The sequence below is a fragment of the Netta rufina genome, assembly GCF_964035555.1.
Source record: "Netta rufina genome assembly, chromosome: W".
Lineage (NCBI taxonomy): Eukaryota > Metazoa > Chordata > Aves > Anseriformes > Anatidae > Netta > Netta rufina.
The window spans coordinates 108,418-128,864 of record NC_140139.1 but is presented as its reverse complement, the minus strand read 5'-3'; the positions used below and the strand labels follow the sequence as shown (position 1 = coordinate 128,864).

The 20,447-nt window shown below is 38.0% G+C and overlaps 1 protein-coding gene across 1 annotated transcript; it reads right to left on the bottom strand.

Moving 5' to 3' along the window:
- Positions 1-642: 642 nt before the first annotated feature.
- On the bottom strand, positions 643-20,361 carry LMAN1 (lectin, mannose binding 1). The gene is made up of 13 exons (XM_084304435.1): positions 20,154-20,361; positions 18,855-19,009; positions 18,659-18,766; positions 15,911-15,972; positions 15,074-15,173; positions 13,439-13,562; positions 12,988-13,046; positions 12,266-12,398; positions 11,371-11,564; positions 11,181-11,251; positions 5,902-6,055; positions 5,076-5,197; positions 643-3,628 (listed from the first exon to the last, which is right to left on the bottom strand). The coding sequence occupies exons 1-13, from the start codon at positions 20,347-20,349 to the stop codon at positions 3,592-3,594; spliced, it is 1,515 nt and encodes a 504-aa protein (XP_084160561.1). The 5' UTR covers positions 20,350-20,361; the 3' UTR covers positions 643-3,591.
- Positions 20,362-20,447: the final 86 nt, after the last annotated feature.

Here is a 20,447-nt window from a genome sequence, read left to right as displayed (position 1 = left end):
AGGATGTTGCTTTTATGTAAGTTTGAACTTCAGACCATTTGCAGAGAAAGACAGAAATAGGAATTTTAGGTCTTTCTCAGCTTGAACAGGTTCAAGTCAAGACCCACCCACCTATCAGGCAATTTGTTCCTGGTTGGGGAAAAATCATAGTCAATGAGGGGATGCTTAATCTTCCTGTGAGAGATTACTACAGATGATTTACTGGACAGAACAGTATAAATTAAAAACAACAACAACAAAAAAACACACAGACGCACAAAACCCATTGAGACTACCTTGTTTTGGGTAGACATGCTGTTTTTTAATAAACCAGGGCAGAGCACGCAGATGAGGGCAATTTGGGGAACTTGGAAAATGAACTACAGACATACCAGCAATCTTCAGCTCAAAAAAATTAGGTACTTTGTATGATCGAAGCGGCCAGCAAACAACTTGATTTACTGTTAAGAGACTTCGAAGTTGACACAGTACTTTTCACCTGACCCTACATATCTGATACTCTTCACACAAGCTTTTGAGCAAATCCAGTTCTGATTAGAGTTATGTTTGAGTCTTTTGTTCTGAAGAACAGCATCAAGAATGCTTCCAATACACTTAGACTTCAGTAACACATACCAGATTAACCAGATTAAAAGAAAGAAGTTTACTAAAAATATGCATCTTTATTCAAATAAGGTTATTTCCAAACTCCAACCACCAATTTACATTATTCAGAAACAAACATATGGAAATGTCAGCTGTTCACTTTTTAAAAAAACAAAACAAAACAAAACAGTAGACAGTCTTCGGTGTTACAGTAATTGATGCAATCAATGATAAATGTCAGATTTTCTTCAAACAGGAAGTTAGGTAATTTAGAACTACTGAATTTTGCTTGAAAGATTCAGGTATGACTATTTATTTAGTATACTCTAATACAATGAGAATCCCTTGTCACAGCAAAGTATTTGCCACTTATCATTCACACTTCAAATACTGGTATTAGATTTGCTCTCCCATCATATTGTCAAATTGAATTGAAAGTTGTCTTCTCTTAGTCCTGAAATCTTACTTGACAAAATGAAATATGTTATCAGTGTTGAGAGAAACTTCATATCAAAAGGCTACATTAACTGACAAAAATTCTTAAAATCCAGATTTGTTGCTAGCACTTCAAGAGTAGCCAGAACAAAATTTGGTCTGTGTAATTGGGAGTTTTCCTTTGATCCAGTGAGTTGTGAAGCAATTACTGATGTTCCAGGGAGCAATGACTGTGAAATGAAGCATGAAGCAAAGTTATCGCTTGTAGGATGTTACACGTCAGGCCTTCTGCTCCCTAATGCAAATGTTTCCCACATGGGAGACAGGTCAGATATACTAGCAGGGTAAACACAGAAGCTGAACCCCATATGAGATATAGCTGTTGATGCAAGTTTGTCGCTAACCCCCAGTCCCTGCCTTCCCTTTTTCCCAAGGAAACCACACAACAGTATGGGGCGTCCAGCTTTGAAACAGTTACAATTGGAGAAGTTCACAGTAACAAGAAGTACAGGCTTCCTCCAATACATACACTGGAGCTGTTCCTCATTACACCAGACCTATGCACCTAATTCATTAGGATACAGTCATTAGCCTTTCTGTACAAAGGGTCTTGCAAAGCCTGCTTTGAGAGAGGGAGTTCATTTAGGTGTTGCACTGATGCAAGAAAACTAGCAATGGACAAGAATAACAACGTATATCTTCAGAACAATTTAAGAAAATATATTAAGCTTAGTGAAAAAAGTCAGGGTTGTAATAGTTTGGACTCAAGGCACCTGTAAATATTTGCTGGTGTTAGAACTGAATGGATAAATTCCTGTGTGTTACTCTGCATTCTCTGAAAAGGTTTTCATTTACTTATCCTACTTATCCAGCAACATGAGCTTGAGGCAGTAGTTTCTCCAATTAGTACACCAAAATCTCAACTTCAGAAATGAATCTATAAAGCTATACCAGTATGCTACACAGCATAGCTATGTAAATAGGTGTGTAGGTAGTATAATTTTATTGGTATAGCACAGACACCCACTTTTGGGGCACTGCCTTTTCAGTAACAAAGTGTATTGCATAGATTTATCATTTCTCCAAATTGTCAGGCACAATGCTAGAAGTGTTCTTCATAACAGTGAATTTGGCAGCACACATTGCACTCCCAGAAGAACAGACTGGAGAACTGCAGGAGTAGTATACTAGGTTCCAGACAAATTTTGCAGGTTTTCAGACAAATTTGTGATTCAAAGAGAAACATCCAGAGACATTTGTGTATTTTATAGAACTAGAAGAAAAACAAAACTATTCTAACTCTACACGTAAACAACTTAAAGACAAAAGTTACCACAGATATGTAAACAAGTCAAAACAAATTAATTTCACATTTCTAATTTGGGCTTTCTGCTTTGTTTCGTTTCAGAAACAAATGTTCATCTGATTAGCAACATCAAAAGAAAAACACGTTCAATCTTACACGTTAGGTATTAAACCAGGAATTGATACACAATACTGGTTCTACAATAGCTGCTGGACTAACAAACATTTCTGAAGCAACAGTCTGCAAGGAAAGTTGTTAACATTCAGTATTTGTAGTTTAGAATACTTTCCATGTCAATATTTAAATCAAAGCATCTGTATTTGATACATGATAGACACAAGACAGCTTTATAACAGTAAAGGCATATTTCCAAATTCAACATATCTTGAAATCAGATAGGAAATGGTATAAAGCAATGGCATCTCTGTTGAAAAAGTTCCAAAAAGTCTCCAAACAAGATTACAGACAGACTTGAAACTACAAAAAAGAAATCAATCCAAATATATCTGAAGAAACTACTTGATTATGGTTTTTTTGCTCACTGCCTAAAAACAGTACCCAAAATAAGGAGATAAGACTTTGTTTGCTTATCTTGTATAGTTTGTTCTATACCAGATATCAGCAGTCTAACTTAACAGTTAGCAGGACTGTCTTTGCATCCATGTACTAAAGAAAAGTTAGAATCTGTATATCACAAGGAGTTAGAATTTTCAAAATCATTCTTAAGCCATTAGATCCAAATAGTAAAGAAATGAAATGTTTATAACAAGTTTTCCTCCCCTCACAATAGAGAGGTGTAGTTTTGTTTTGATTTAAATTTTTGGTTTTAGAGGGTTTTGGAGAATTGTGTGTGTTGTTGTTTTCTAAATCTGATACGGATACTTAGTGGCAAGTTTTCTGCACAAATCATCAATTCACAAATTCCCATTATCAACAGCCACCAAACATGCTTATTTTAAATCCCTCCTCTGAAATTCTAACAGAAGAGGAATACAGTAAACACCTTCCGGTATTTATCAGAAACCTAATTGAGAACAGAGCCCTAGATAGGGTCCGCAGCCTTCCCCTTCCTAGCATTTGCTCTGCTGCTCCCCAGTCCATTTTTAACTTTAATATTAACAGTTGAAATGAGAAGATGGTTTAACAAAGTTAAATAATTTACAATATTGAAGTATATCAAACACTAAGTTTTCCCTCATTTACAGAGCTGTATGATTTTCTGTGCATACATACTGCTGTTATGTACACACAAAAGGAAGAGGTCATCAAAAGAACTTTTTGGCTGCTGCTTCTTGTTGACTCCTGAAAGAAAAACCAGGAGAGAATTCATTATGGATGTACAGTAAAAGATTACCTAACTGGTTTAGATAGTTCGTTCTTTTATTTTGGGATTGAAAGATTCCATTCCCCTTCAACAGAAGCTTAAAGAAATCAAACATAAGTTGTATCACAAAAACAGTATATAAGTTACTCTATTCACAAATATAAAGGAAGCATGATTATAGTTCCAATTTTGCATCAGATGGAAACATTCTGGGTAGAAAAAACTGTGGAAGAGCTTATTAATTTATTATTAAAATTCTCTAATTAATATTCTCTAAAGCTTCTCAATATCTGATTTTCCTAAAGATCATGACAGAAGAGGAAACGTGCAATTAAGCAGCATAAGAACTTGCTTGAAATAGAAATAGGACTTTTTTCACTCTGGCACAGAAAATTATTTTCTTTAGTGGATATAGATACTGTACTAGATAGAGACACACACACACAAATAGAAGTACAAGGGTATCAGAAAGAATTGAAGGTGACCAGCTCCTCATTTATCTTGGAAGTCATTTCCCAGTTGATGAAATAACATGACATTAAAAAAAACCTCCCTACTTTGTGAAGAAGCAGACATACAATAAAAGTTGATGATATCAGAGCAGCATTTATATTATATTAATACTAGTTATTCTTCCATAAAGGTAGTAAACAGCATTTTCTCTTTGAAAAGCACTGCAGCTATTTTGGTCCTTTTATTCCAAAGAAGTGTCCATGTATGAGAGAAACAGGACCACCAAACAAGTAAGTCCGTATTCTCAATAGGTTTCCCTTTCCACTGACATTTAATTTGAATGTTATGATGTTACAAAGAAGAAGAGAATACAGCAAACATCCCAATGTAAAAACCGAGCAACAACCACCAAAAAAAAAACCACACAACCCACCCCTCCAATGCTAAGAACTCCATAAAACATCAGTATCTCCTTATCTGTCTCTTACATAGGATATGTATCATAAAAAAGTTCACTGACAAATCTGTCAAATCAGACAAAAGCTGTTAGGCACATGTAGCAAAAACTCAGATCATGTCAGATTTTGTTAATAAATGTCAGTAAGTCCAGTAGGGGACCACAATGATGGTCAGGGGCTGAAGTGCATGCCTCAGGAGGAGAGGTATGAGGAACTAGACTTGTTCTTCCTAGACAAAAGAAGGTTTTGAGAGGTCTCATGGCAATTTCCAATACCCAGAAGATGTTATTGAAGAGACAGGAGCTGTTTATTTAGAGATGCATGTTAAGACAATGATAGATAACAATCAAGTAGAACTTGAACAGGCTGAACTGAAGACCTCAAAAGGTCTCTTCCAATCTGAATGATTGCTTGTTTTAAAGAAGATTAATATAATCATATCATCGCAATTGCATTTCTACTCAGAAGTTCTAAAATCATTTGCCCTGTTGTCTTTCAAGAAAGATATACTTACCTATACATGATATAAGCAATGAATAACACTGTTTGCACTGCTACAAATATGAAGAAGTGCATTGTAGATAAGCATGATGGAAACGGTGGCAAGTCTGGACACTTTGACTTCTCACTGGATGGCTAAGAAATAAGAAAAGCGTTATCTGAGAAGAGAAACAACATGCCATCAAAAGATCGCTACGCAAGAAACAAAACAAGGTCTGTGCACCATGATCTAAAAATTGAAACAATCAGAAATCAGCCAAAAATGACAACTACTTTGAGAAAGTTAATTTAACTCCCTGTTTTTCACTTTCCCCTTTCCTCTTTGTTTCTCAGATAACCTGACTAACGATAACCGAAGGACCACAGGAGAAAGAAAATAACAACCTTGTATGGGTTCATAAGCTAATTCAGCCTAATTGCTATCTAGGTAAGACTAATGTGTTCCTGAATGTTAACACAGTCATCTTTAACATTTACGTATCTGAAGCAGAGCTTTCCTAAGTTTCCCCTGTTTCAACCTCTCCCTTCTCTGCAGAAGCTTACAAAGTCTCCTATATATGGAACTGTTAAGCAGGGGTACAAACACAAAAGCACCTACAAAACTTAATTGCTTGACCTTGTTTCCACAGGAAGCTAGACTAAAAATCATGCTCTTTGTGCAAAACTTCTCATCAAGACACAGATCATGCAGTTGGGTCAGGGCAGTGCGGTTTCAGCGAAGCAGCTTAATGAAGGATTAATTGCTCTGTAAATTGCATGCTGGCTCATCCCAGCTTTTTACCAACAGCCAAATAAAGAAGCATTACAGTCATGCTTTACACTAACAGCACACAAATTACCATATTTCGTTGTACTAAATGCTCAATGTCCCTTTTTACTACGTGAAGGTGTTCTTTGATGTCATTGAAGTGTTGACTTGCTTCATAGACTCCTGCAGCAGAACCAGGATGTTGAGCTCCACTGATCAGCCTCAGAGTATCAGCCATGGAATTCCTAAAGCAAGACGGACAACAAAACATCATTCAATACAAAACATTTTTTTATATAAACAGCATTTATGTTGGACACATTTCAGTCCATTAAAATTAGTCTGAAATACACAGGTACCCAAAAAGGCAGAAAACATTCTTCTGGCTTCCAAGAATACTTCTCAGGAGGCAATTCCTTAACCAAACTATTGTCTTTAATATTTGATTCTGCAGACAGTTTCAATTTGTACAGTGTGCTACCTCCCAAAGTCACACAGAAAACAAGATCTGGCAAATATTCTATTGCTAGACATCTGCTTTGCTTGATTGATCAAGTCTAAAACAAGTCCTTTATCTAAGTCTCTTGCCAAGGCTTTAGGATAAACAGAGTATAATACAATCTTTGAAGAAAGCCAAAGCTGTTTTATAAAAATAAATAAATAAAAGCAGTCATGTAAGAAATAAAAATAAAGAAGCGGCTTTAGGGATAAGAAAAGATTTAGATACATCCTTGTTTCATGATTATCACTTATATGAGAAACTCATTTCCTATATGCACTGTCATAATACTTAATATTGTTACCATGTGAATTCATTTTGCTGCTCTAACAAATCATATTAAATCCCTGAAAAGTTGAGGTTCCATACCTAGTTTTGTTTGAGGTGAACTAATCAGTGAGAGAAAAACACTTAGTCTCTAGTCAATATGTTTATATAGTTTTCCCTTACTGTGATGTCTCTTTTCAGTTGCAAAGAGGATTATTTTCAGCTAAAATATTTATCATGTGAATGTTAATCTCTTCGTTATTAACAGAATAAGCACTCAAAATGTACGTCTTTGGATTCCTGTTTAATTTACTTCAAACTTCACATTTTCCTTCAGATTAGAGTTTACTTTAATGCCTTCAAGGTAAAGTCCTAACTCTTTGTACAGTGGTCAGCAATTTAACTTGCACCTTAAGAAAAAAAACACTAGAACGTCATTCCTTGGGAAAACTGGTAGCAACAATACATAAGCGCTTCACAAAATTTTATTATTGATTTTAAATGGTTTATATTCGTTGTGCAAATTGCAAGGTAAGCATCAAAACTTAGATGTTTACAAAGAATCTTCATAAAGATGGTGCTCATCTTTTAGCTTTGCATCAGTTGCTCTTTATGCCATTAAAGTTCAAAACACAGAATTAAAAAAAAAAAGGTACCATACAGATTCAAAGGCACTACCACAAATCTAGGTAAAAACTGCAAACGCAGATACGTTATTATTTAGTTTCACAGCTGCTGTCTCATCATGGCAAAAATTTTGCAGCATGCTCAACTACTTGAAGTAGCTACATGTTAAGTCAGAGCTACACATTGAATTAATCTACTCAATTATATTAAGCTGCAGATACACCACTTTAGAGAAAAAAGGCACTTAGCAATTGTAGCCCCTCTTAAATGTAGGATTAACGATATACTCTTCTCCAAATGAAAGACTACTAGTTTTTCCTTTTAAGTATCACGCAGACAATCAACTTCACGAGACAAACAATATTCTGCATACTTCCATAAAAAAAAAAAAAAAAAATCTCCTCACTTCCAATAATGATCCAAGAATTCCCCTTTTCCTTCCATGTTCGTGAAAAGTCAATCCCACTTCAGCACACTGGAAGACAACCCACTTTCCAGTTTTATTTGTTAAATACAGATAATGTGCTGCACTCTAGGTATGCATGGATTTCTGCAAAACTCTCAGTACTTGCAATATTAAAAACAAAGCTATTGAAGTAAAGTTATCAAAAGGCTTTAACAAAAGACAGCTGCTTGCTCCTACAAGCTGCTGCAAACAAAGATAGGTAAGACATCTATCACTCATTCTACATTTTTGTCTTTGAACCAATAGTATTTATACAGGCAAAATTAATGCAAAAAAAAAAAACCACTTCCATCTGTCGTGAATTAAATGAACATATCCTGAATAGCATTAGCATATAATCCATACGTTTTATATTTTTATGTTATTAACATATAAAGTCAATTGGTTACTATTTACCTGCTGTTACAATTAGTGTTGTAATAACTTATTTTAGAAGAAAGTTTTTCCACTGGAAATTGTTCCTAACTACCCCATGGAAACCCATGCAATGAACAGCGGGACCACTGCCTAATAATTGCTGATTGTTTATCTTGGCCCACTATTTTCAGTGCTAGAATGCAAGTGAGACTCATTTGGTACATCTCCCTCCTTGTACCAGAATCCCTGTGTAATGAACAGAAATCGGCATACCCGCCTTCCCCCAGATTAATCCACTTTGTTAAAAGCAAAATAACTTCCCTAAATAGACATGGTCTGTATCAAATTTAATTTACTTTACTTTTGCATAAACAATATCATGCTGTTCGTTTCTACTGTATGAACATGCAAGATTCTTCTGTAATCAGATGATTAAGAAATCCCCAAATCTTGACAAGAAAATTACTTAAGACAGTAAGTCCTTTTCCTCTGGGATGACCAGCAATACCAACAGCGGGCTGTTCATTTCTATCTATAAATAAAACATTTATTTAATCTAAGAAAAATATTAAGACGACGTTACACAAACTCATACCTAGTAAGTAGTCACTGAAAGGGCAGACTGCCAGTGTTAACAAGAAAATCTGATTTGCTTGTAAGGTATAAAGATTTGTCAAGAATATTAATGCTAAAGCTTCCGTGGAAGAACAAGTGCAAAAAAAAAAAAAAAAAAAACACACAAAACAGAAGCACTCTAATCTTCATTGTACAAAAACCTGACCTACTTAGATGAATGACAAGATCTGCCCCTGAACTAATACCAGAGGGGAAAAAAAACACACACACAAAAAAACACGAACAAAAAACAAAACAAAACAAAACAACTGCTTATACACAATACACAATATCAAGTTGTAGAATTGATTATTTTTTTTAAGCCAAAAAATAATGTTTTAACTACTGAAAATGAAGTAGTAAACCAACTTAAAGACATTCCAGCTAACAACAGCTATTGTTAAACATCTTGGAAGCATTATATAAACACCCCCTTGAAAGACAGGCATTTTCTCAGACCCACTTTAGCAGTATCGAACCTTAAACATGGAGATCTTTGCTTCATTTGGTAACTTAATTAGAAAAGTACAGCATACCTCTCAATCGATTAAAAAATATACACCTTAAAAGCTAAACTATTAATCATTTGGGAACTTGCAAGTGCCCTTGCAGATATAGAAGATTCCTGAGAAAGTTAAAAGTCCTGGCAAAAGTCCTGTGACAAAAGACAAAACAAGACAACAATAAAATCAGGAGCCTTAACATTTGATTCTGACAAGTCCCACAAGACTGATACACAACTGAACTCAATCAGGCAAGTTCTGTGTCTGTCAGTCTCCTTTACTGTGATTATCTTTTGCTACAAAAAGATGCATCAGTATCAGCTGATAGGCAGTTTTCACACAGCAAATAAACGTTAGACCATTAAATACTCACAAATTAGAAAAACAATTTTTTGACAACTTCCCTTATCACTAAACCAAAAAAGGTATTTTAAGTCATAGTCAGGTTTCCAGCATCTCCAAGGATGGAGACTGCAAAACCTCTCTGGGCAACCAACCTACTAAATGTCTCACTACCATCACAAGCAAAAATTTATTTATTTATTTATTTTTTACATCTGAAGAGCAAACAGAACTCCATGTATTTCAGTTTGTGCCCACTGCCTCCCATTCTGTCACTGGGTACCCAGTGAGAAGACTGGCTCTGTCTTCCCTCCCCTACCACCCACACCCCAAATCTTCCCCAGCCCCCATCATCTCTAAAATCAGATGTTTACACACATTGTTAAGACCTTGCTGAGCCTTTTCTCCAGTCTGTACAGTCCCAGCTCCCTTATCTTTCATTGTGTGCCCTTAATCATTGTCACGGTTGTTTACTGGACTCCCTCTACTACCATCCACCCAGACCCCACAAGGTGATGCCACCAATGCCGAGTAAAAGGCAAGTCATCACCTTTGACACACTGGCAACATTGCCTAATGCAGCCCAAGATGCTATTCGTGGTCTTTAACATAAGGGCACACTGCTGTCCCACATTCAACTCGTCTACCAGTAAAGTTCTTTTCTACAGAACTGCCTTCCAGATGATCAGTCCCCTGCCTGTACTGATAGATGGAGTTACACAGCTGCAGGACTTTGCACTTGCCTTTAACTTCATGAGATTCTTGTTGGAACACTTTTCCAGCCTGTCCAGGTCCCACTGAATGGTTGCACAACCATGTGAGTATCAAATGCTACTCCCTGCTTTGCATCACCTGTAAAACTGCTGAAGATGCACCCAGTCTTACTGTCCACATCATTAATAAAGATGCTTGAAGAATAATGGCCCCACTACCAACCCGAGGTGCACCATTAGTGACTGCCTTCCAGCTGAAGCTTGCATCACTGATGACAACCCTTTCTTTGACCCTGGTAGTTCAGCAAGACTTTAGATTTTTGTTTATTTATTTTAAGTGGTATCTGTGGGTTTTGTTGTTGTTTGTTCTTGAACTCTTAGAAACAGAACCACCTTTTCATAAACTCCATGAATAAGAATTCCCAGTGGAAATGAAATCTGAACATTTTAATTTGCACAAAACTTCCCTTCAGAAGACTTACATGCCTTAACAGATTTTGCTTACACTAAAATATGTATATATATATATATTATGTAACTCCTATTGTCCGCATACTCCTGATAAAATGACAAGATACTCCAATACAACATAATTTATTTATTAAGATTCACCAGCTATAATGTGAAGGCATTCATGCTCATGTTGTTATCAATGCTCTAAAAATCAGAGCAAAAAATTTTCATGAGGTAGCAGGTTACCAAACTAGTCATTCTACAGAAACCAACTGGTTCCAAAGGTGCTCGACTTACCTTGCTTTTGCAGCAGAACCTCATGATAAAGTGCTGCACGTGAGGGGGGCTTAACCACTGTATGGACACAAACTTATGTTTATTACAGAAATTGAACAATCATCACTAAGGAACACATACAGAAATTTCAAGTTTACCCACATTCTTCTACTGAAATAACAAATTTGGCTTAAAAGGTGGAAACTAATAAAATTCAAAACAGCCTTAATATTTAGAAAAGAAAGCATTTACCTCATTTCATTCACTTGTCTAATGACCTCTTCTTGAGTTTTCACAACGGTATCAATCTCTTGCTGGGAAACCTGGTGTCGGGGCAGGAACGGGTGAGAAAAAAAAAAAATCAACATATCTTGGAAAAAATAATTGATTGCACTTTCGAAATTAGGCAGAGATATCAACTGCAGTTTACTTTTTGAGTTACCTGTACTTGTTGGCCTGGAACACCAGCTCCTCTTTTAGCAATCTCATCTGTGACTGCAGAGACATATCTTCTCTGCTCATCCAGAATCATGTCCAATTGTCTATTTAGCTGCTTGATTTCAAGATGAATTCGATTCTGACCTTCAAAGATTTGCCTCAGTTCACGATCATTTACAGTTTCAAAAGGATCATCCGCTGGTAAGAAAAAAAAAAAAAAGCACAGGAAATAGTTAACACATATGCATTCATCGTAAGCTGCACTGGATTTTTCTTGCACCCTTGAAGTTTCCACACTGACATACTTTTCCAGTAATTAAATATATTTCTTCCAATAATTGGATATATCTCTAAAGTCTGTATATGTTTCTGTTCATTTGTTTTGTTCTCAATACAGGCATGAATCAGAACAGTTCAGTTGGATGGAACCTTCAAAGATCACAAAGAACAACTTCCTGACCACTTCAGGGCTAACCAAAATTTGAAGTATATTACTGAGGACTGTTGAACACTGACAGCCTTGGGGCATCAGCCACCTCACTGGTAAGCCTGTTCCAATGTTTGACCACCCTTACAGTGAAGAAATTTTTCTGAATATCCAATCTGAACAGCTTTCTGCCATTCCCATGCATCCTGCCATCAGTGTTCCTCCAAAGGAACACAGTCCAGCACATCCCTTTCCACTTCCTCTCCTCAGGAAGCCTGAGAGGAAAGAGATCTCATATTACGGAAACCATTTCACAAACACAAAGCCAAAGATTCTTAAATATGGTACAGGGATATAAAAATCAGTAGGAGCTTTGTTAAGATCAGCATGCCACAGTATTAGGCCCTAGTTTTGAACATCCTGGAAAGCAAATATTTTCCTTGAAAACTCAAAAACTGCTCAAATAACTTGCCTGGCTGTCCTTGAACATCAGGATGCTCCTTTTGAAATTCTTCTTTCTTTTTATCCAATTCTTGTTGAAAGTGTTCAAACTCTTCTTGATATTTTTCTTTATCTTTTTGAGGAATTTCTGCATCTGGTGTGGGCTTTAAAACATTATCAAAAGGTAAGGGGGAGAGAAAAGATTTTCTACCACTCCTATATGACACACTGTCCAGCAAATGCTGTCTAGACTTCAGGTCTGATGGCATGACAATTTGCGAAGCACATATATTAACATATGTTAACAATATATTAACGTGGAAGCAAGAAACCAGGCATTCGCATGGAAACTCATGGCTTTTTCCTGAAAAGCCTACTTTCTGCAATTATAAAGATGTCAAGTTTTACAAGAACAGATGAGGATTAACAGTACAAAAGTGTTCTACAGGAATGCAAAGTTGAAAGTGAAAACAAATTTGTCCAAAGTGTACCTTTGTTTGTTTTCTTTGCATTTTTTGTTTTAATATCAGGATTATCATCAATTCAGTGTTACTTCAAGAGTTCTGGTCCTCAATGTAACTAAACTACTGAAATACTATAGTATTGATCTTATTTTTCCAAAACAGATGACAGCACAGCTCCATGCCAAAATTTAGAAACAGGGATGCTAATTATGACTGCAGAAAAAAATGCCAAGATCTGGTGCTATACATATATTAGCACATTTTACTAGTTATGCATAGAGACACTTACTACTTCCTTCCCAGGCTCAGTCAACTGGAAAGTCAGAAAAGACAGGACATCGTGGTCATCTGGATTAAACAAACAAACAAAAAAACAACAATACTAAAGAGTACTGCTACATATTATAAAATATCCTGCAACTTTTCAGGTCAACCTTCCAACTTGTAAAGGATCTCCAGCTAAGAGTATCCTCTCAAACCCCTCCCAAGTTTATGCAGTAGCAAATGAGACTGATCAACATCTTTGTCAGGACAAACTAAAGGTATTTCTATTCTAGGCATGAAAAAGATCTACGCATTTCAGTTATTTGGGAACAGGAGGAGATTAGTTCAAACAGGAAGAGATTAGGTCAAAAATTAGTATAATGGATCAACACCAGCCATAAAAGTGTTTAAAAAAAAAAAAAAAAAAGGTCTCTTGCAAGTCTCCACACTGTCTGCCACAATTTAACATTTTCTACCTGCAAGTCCCCCTGTTGCTGCAGATATTCCAAAATATCCTTGTGATGGCAACACCATATCTTCCACTTTAGCACAAAATTCAAAATCTTCCTTATCCGGAGTAAATCCATTGTTAATTAATACCTAGAAAGACAAACATCTATAGTTTTAACCACAAAAATCTATTTGAGAAATTACTCAGGCAAAGCTATTTGCACGATCTGGTTAATTGCTTTGTTAATTCATACTAATGGACACAAATACAACTTATCAGGCAACTTCATAGTTTTTTGGCTTCTGAAAGCAGGTGTTTGATTTCTGAAGATGGTTCTACTAGAAAAAAAGCATAAGCTTTTACTTTTTTAAAGAAGAAAGGCCTGATTCAAAGTTCAACATGAGCAGAATTCCGTATTTTCTATTCATTGAATAAGAGGACATATTATACAGACGTAAGAGAGATAAAAACTTACTTACCTGTTATAAGAAACAGCAAAACAGATTAATACATGGAAAAATTCATCAAGATCTAATAATACTAACTCTTGTTGAAGAAATCCGTGACTCAGTGATCACTAAAGGCCAATCTATCAAGTATATATCCCAATAGGATTCTGGGCAACTCGTGTTTTTGGTCCAGCCTAGTACAGTCATCCTTACTGCTCTTCAATCGATCCTAAGCTTAGAGATTCTCCCTTCCTCCACCAAAGCATTCCAAGAACCGCTAAGGTTAGCTGTACCACTTGGGTGAGGAGCTTCTAGATAAGGCATCAGCGACTGGGCATATTCAAAAAGAGAGCAGCCTCAGTCTGCAATTTAATTTTCATTAAAGACTAACACATAGCTTTTAGCATTACAACTGAGTACAAGGTCCACTTTTTTAGGTGCCCTCATGTTTACTTTTAGAGAAACTTTTACTAAAAAATGATAGCCGCATGTTGTAACTGACTAATGCCTATGAACAGTATCTTTTCAGTAGAAATCAGAAGCCAAGAAAGAAATACTTCAGAGCTATTCCAACCCAGCACCACATTAGCATTTTTGTCCCCGTATCTAGGAGGCAATCATCCAAATAGTATTTAAGAAGTCTTAAATACCCCCTTACACCAGTGGTTTTCTATCTTCTTTAACATTTAAAGTCCTCCTGCTTCTTGGAGGTGGGAATTCTCAAGCAACAAATTTAAGTGTGCTGTCAAAGAGCTGTCTTTTCTTAATCATATTTTAAGAATCCCCTACAGTCAACTGGAAGCTCTCTGATCAGCTTGAGAAATATGCTCAAGTTCAGGGACTGCTCAACTGTGTGAAAGCTGAAGAACATACGCTGGCTTTGGGACACATTTACAGGCCGGTCAACAGCAACACAGCAGGGTCGGAGCACATACATGTATGAATACAGCAGCATGACTGAACCCCACGTAACATCAGAAAAATCAGCAATACCTGCTAAGTCAGCTCAGAAAGCTACAGATGTGCTGAAAGAACTTGTCTAGTATTCGAACATACTGCACCTCATTCCAGCTTCCAAGCTACTGAGCTCAACTTTTTCAAGCATATTGAAATTAGCGTAAGAGGCCTTTGTAGCAACTATTTCAAACCCCCAACCCCACGCTTGAAAAGCTGAGAAACATGAGTTAATTAGATCATTTCAGAGTACTTACAGTCAGTGTTTTTTGGTAGTATGTAATTTTTGCTCGAACAGGGTAGGGTTTATTACGGAAGTCCCTCTGACAGGAGGCCAATGCTTGAGTGGAACCATCACTATGCAAGAAGACAACTTGCATAAAACTATATCTTATGATATATCAGCTAAGACAAAAAAGCATCACTGTATCACTAAGAAGCATCACACTATTTTTTCAAAATGTAAAAGCTGTTGCAAAAGATGTCTCTCAGTTGTATTGAGCTTTTCTGAAGTCTGGGCTCAACAGTACCAGGTGGTTTACACAGGACACTATAGGTAGAAACAGCAATGGGAAAGTCTGCTTTTAAGACATATTCCTGCACCGGTAAACTAACTATAGGCTGGACCACACCAGATAAACTAAATGCCTCTCTCCCCAAAAATACCTCCTCCCTTCCTCCCCCCCCGCCCCCCCCAAAAAAAAAAAAAGTAATTGTGCTGTTGACAACAGACCATCAGAAATCAAAATTAAACCAATTAATTTACTAAGAGGCAATTAATTTTCAGCTAATCACTCGTCATCTATAAGCTGCATACGGAACACCCTCATAAGCAATGACGAGGTAAAAAGTCTGTACTTCCACTTCTCTGAGTTCACCCACACCTAAGGCCACATAACACTTAAATCAGTTGCCCATTTCTGTGCTGTTAAAACAGTGTTTTAACAAACAGAAAACCGTAGATATAAAGGAATACATAAACAGAGTTCCATATAAAATAACCCTTTAAAATGTTTCTTGGAGAGTTTCATGCAACACTTCTTCATTCAAAAAACAAACATTTGTCATTAAGTCAACATTGAAAATAAACTTACTTCTGATGGTCATACAGAAGATTTCCATTGTTCCCTACTACAATCACTCCAGGATTGTTTTTCTAGAAAAACAAATAGCAAACAAATGGGATAGTTTAATTCAAAGAGAACTATGTGACATCACTGATAGCCTTCCTGTGAAGGAAAACCTAGAAGAATAACACCTTCTAGGTGTTATTTTTATGTCATCTTTAAGTACAGAAAGCAAGATGACTGAAGTAGTGTGTCATCCTGCATACTTTGCAAGAGACAGGTATGTTCTTTGTATAGCTAGGGGTGGGGAAAAAAATAAGTTCTTGGCTATGCCACTGAATAGCATCATTTGATAAATACAGAAATATAAATTCATCTATGGATTTTATATGTAGCAAATATACAGATCTTAGAACTCTTAGATGACTTACTACATCTGACTTTGTCTATGTAACTCAGAAAAACATTCAAACAGGCTGTATGTTGACATCTTGCTGACTTTATCAGTCACTAAAAAAAAGAACTCAGGAGCTATCTGTCACTGGCTAAACAAACATATCCCCAGTTATTTAAACTGCTAGAAAATGAGAACAAGCTGAAATGGGAAGAGCAGAACAAATTTACAGCGCTCTTCCAGATGCCTAGAGGAGTTTAGAAAGTTAACTCTAGTTGTTATAGGAGCATGAGTTTTCAGAGATAATCTCTACTTTCCCTTCAACATTACCATTCATTATTTCCCACAGGAATTTACTGTCCAATTGGACAGATTCCCAACTCTTAAGAAAACAAAACGTGGATTTCAAGATTCCAATAAATGACATATTTCTCTATTCACAGTGACAGGGAGCAAGTGGTCCTTTTTCTTTAATACTTTGAGACCACTACAACTGAAGTATGCGATTGCTTTCCCTCATCACTTACACTGGGACAACAGAATTGTGCATGGTGTAGAGAAATACGCCATAGTTTCTACTTCTCAACAATTGATTTTGATTAGATGAATTGCTTCAGTATCAGCATTACGCCTTCTCAGTACCACCAAAATACTTAAACAGCATCTTCTTAACAGTCTATTCTAGTGTAACAACAGTATTACTGTATTATTTCAAACATATTTGCATATATTCTGCAGAAAGTGTGTAAAACCAGTTCAATTTCATAGCATTAATGAATGCAACCCACGCCTAGTACCCTTTAGAGCATACTAGACAGATACTAACATAGTATCTTTTCCAACCTAAATGATTCTATGATTCTATTTAGTGTGGTTCTTACTATTTCAGCTGTTCAGAGCTATAAAACTTTTTTTTCCTTTTTGAAAAGCTCTTTTCACCATGTCTACAGAGAAATAAAAATTCAACTCTAGGATAGCCTGCAGCTTTAGAAAGAAGTGAAAAAAAAAGGCTTTGCAATTTTTAGAATCAACGTCACAACTAGGGTGCTTTGAGTTGGAAGTACTAGGTGGAGTCTACTTCTGAATGCTAACATATTAGGCTGATGTTCAGCTACATCCTAGGCACCTTCCAGCAAACATATGAAAAACAGTACCAGGAAGGTTTTCTCCATACTGGGACTGAAGAAAGTAACAGGCTATCATCAAAGAAGTCTTATGGACTCCAGTATTTAAGACACGTCAGACCAATGCAGGCATGGCACACACTTTCGTTTTGACTAGAAATGACACATCACCTTCTTAAAAAAAAAAAAAAAAAAATCACATCAGTGACTAAAATTAATCACTATTTTACTAAAAGAGTCCTGGAACTGGAAAACAGAACCATCCACATGCAAATTTTGACAGATGGTCTTTTCAGCCAGCTAAACTATGCAAAAGTCCACAACCCTGTCAGAAGTCAGAAAAGCTTTTAAAATTCTTAGCAAGTTGAACAACACTCCAATTCTTGTCTTTCAAGATCTAAATCATAAACGTCACCTTCAGTCTGTCAGCTTTTAAGTTTGCTGTATATTGAAACCCATCTGCAGGAAAAAGAAAAAACAACACACTAAACCTTTGCACCTACAAATAAGTAGCTAGAACAGTAGAAAAAAGCCAAAGCAGTACCAGAAAAGCGAAGCAGACCAACTGCATATTGTTAGAGTTTCTGAGGACCTTTGATGCATTCTGGACTGGAAAACTGAAAACTCAAAAGCAGGTACCTATAGCAATGTTACCGATTTTTAGATGAAAGTAGGGAAAAAACAAACAAACAAACAAACAAACAAACAAACAGCAACTATCATCATTGCCACAGATGCTACCAAGCTGCTCAAGGCAGATTTGTTCCACAAAAAAAGAGCATCTCTGCTAAGAGACACATAAATCTGCTTCCACAGTAGCATATTTTGTACAACACACCTCTTCCAAAGCATAACTCTTCAGGTTTATCAACATTGCAAACTGTGCACGGACATTCCAAATTTCAGCTTATACATATGTGCAATGCATTTTCCCTCCAAACCTAACAGATGAGCTAATATTCAGTAGATTCATTATGTGTTACACTCCAACTTTCAAGCTTGAACTTCCTACCCACTCTCCCCCCCCACAAAAAAAAAAAAAAAAAAAGAAAAAGTGACACACTTGAAAAAGTATATAGAAGAGGTCAAGCTGAAATTGTATTAAGGAAAACATGACTATTTTAAACCAGCCCTTTAAGTGAAAGATGGAGGGAAATAGGAAAATGGCATTCTATTTTTTCCCCACAAAGCTATATGTACCAAACAGGCAGGAAATTAATTTTATCTCTCTGCTAGAAGAGTTTACTTCCAACTAACCTTTCCGTCATTGTCAAAGGAATCAAAGAAAATTCCAACACCATTCCACTTATCAGCTGCCCCAAAAACAGGACCTTCCATGCCTTGCTCTTCTGTAAACCAGATTGCCTATTGCAGAAAGAAATTAAGAGCTGTAAGTCAAGAGCCACTTTTTGAAGTACGTCTATTTTTTAAACTTAGATCAAATTTTTAATACCAGTCCATCAGCTCCAATGCGGCCTCTTCCTGTAACTCGAAAGGTCACTTCGACTTCCCAATATTCAAATATTGACTTGTTTTTTGTCCACACTGATCCTCTTTGGCTTTTCAAAGAAGTCGTTATTCGAATCTGATCTGCACTTGGTATTGCATCTAGAAAAGAACGGAACCAACGTTAAATAGAATAAGAAGTATTGTGAATGCGCAACCAGCCATTTAACAAGTCCTCTAAATTCACAAAATTGTCCAGTCACTTCAGCTCGAGTTTTCAGAACAGCTTTTTAATGGAATACTCTATCACTTGAGAATTAAAACAAAACAAACGGAAAAAAAAAACACGCAACACCATCCTTACTCCTAATAAGTTAATTACAGTTCTTTTACAGAGTACTTGTTCACCTTCTATTTGGTAGTGCGATGTACAACTTGAATAGAACATGGGTCTTGTCGTTAAGATACTAATTAAGTTTTTTTTTTAAAAAAGATTTTGTTTCCTGCCTTAAGCATCGTGTGATTTTTTCCACAAATCACTGTTTTCCCTCCTGCTTTTTACGAACAGATGTTCTAGCCTTCTGTTTAGCGGTTTAAAGAAAAAAGAGGCACGAGTTGAGGGAGAAAGAAGGGAAGAGTGAGGAGTCATTCACACTTATGAAATAACATCTATTTGGCTTAAAAAAAGCAAGCAAGAACGTAACGTGCAGACAGTTTCCTCCCTGTCACCTGTAACTTCACATTAACATCGAATAGCCTTCAGAGCTCAAATGTAACGCTCTCGAGCCAACCAAAACGAGCTGAATTAATATCTGGCAGAAAGCGAACAGCAGCAGTTAGCGCTACGGCCGAAGCTACCGGCCAGGAAGGCCCAAAGCGCCGCCGCGATTCACAGCGGGAGGGGGGCGTCGGGACGGAGAACTCGCCGGCGACCGGGGGCCGCTGCCCCGTGGGCGCAGCCGGTGCCCGGCGGAGCCGAGCCGCGCGGCCCTCGCACCGCGGCCAGCGGGGGGCTGGCGGCTGGCCGCCCGCGGGGACACGTCGACACCTCCGGACCGCTCTCGGGCAGCTCCGGAGCGGCCGCCGGCGCTTCCCCGCTACCGCCCAGGCTCCTCGTAACCGCCCCCGGTTACGAGCCCGCAACCTGCCCGGCCGCGGCCGGCCAGCTCCGGCCACCTGCGCCGTGGCTCCCGGCCCCGGCCCCGGCCCCGGCCCGCCGCGGCTCCCGCCCGCCCGTTCCGTTCCCCGGGCACCGTCGCCGGCCGGCCGCAGCCCCCTGCGCGGTTGCCGCCCGCCCAGCACTTACTGCCCGTATGCGCCCAGAACGGCACCGTGCCGTCCGCCTGCACCAGGTGCGGCCCCTTGAAGCTGTACTTGTACTCGAACCGGCGGTGCGGAGGCGCCGCCGCCGAGCCCCCCTCCGCCGCCGCCCGCCCGAGGGCGAGCAGGGCACCGGCCACGAGAGCCGCCGCCAGGCCTCCCCTCCGCGCGCGCGCCGCCATCTTGGGCCGTGCTGCGGGCCGCCGGGCACAGCCAACAGGGCGCCGCGCGATTGGCCGAGCGCGGGGCCGGGCCCGGCGGGGCGGGGCGGGGCGGGGCG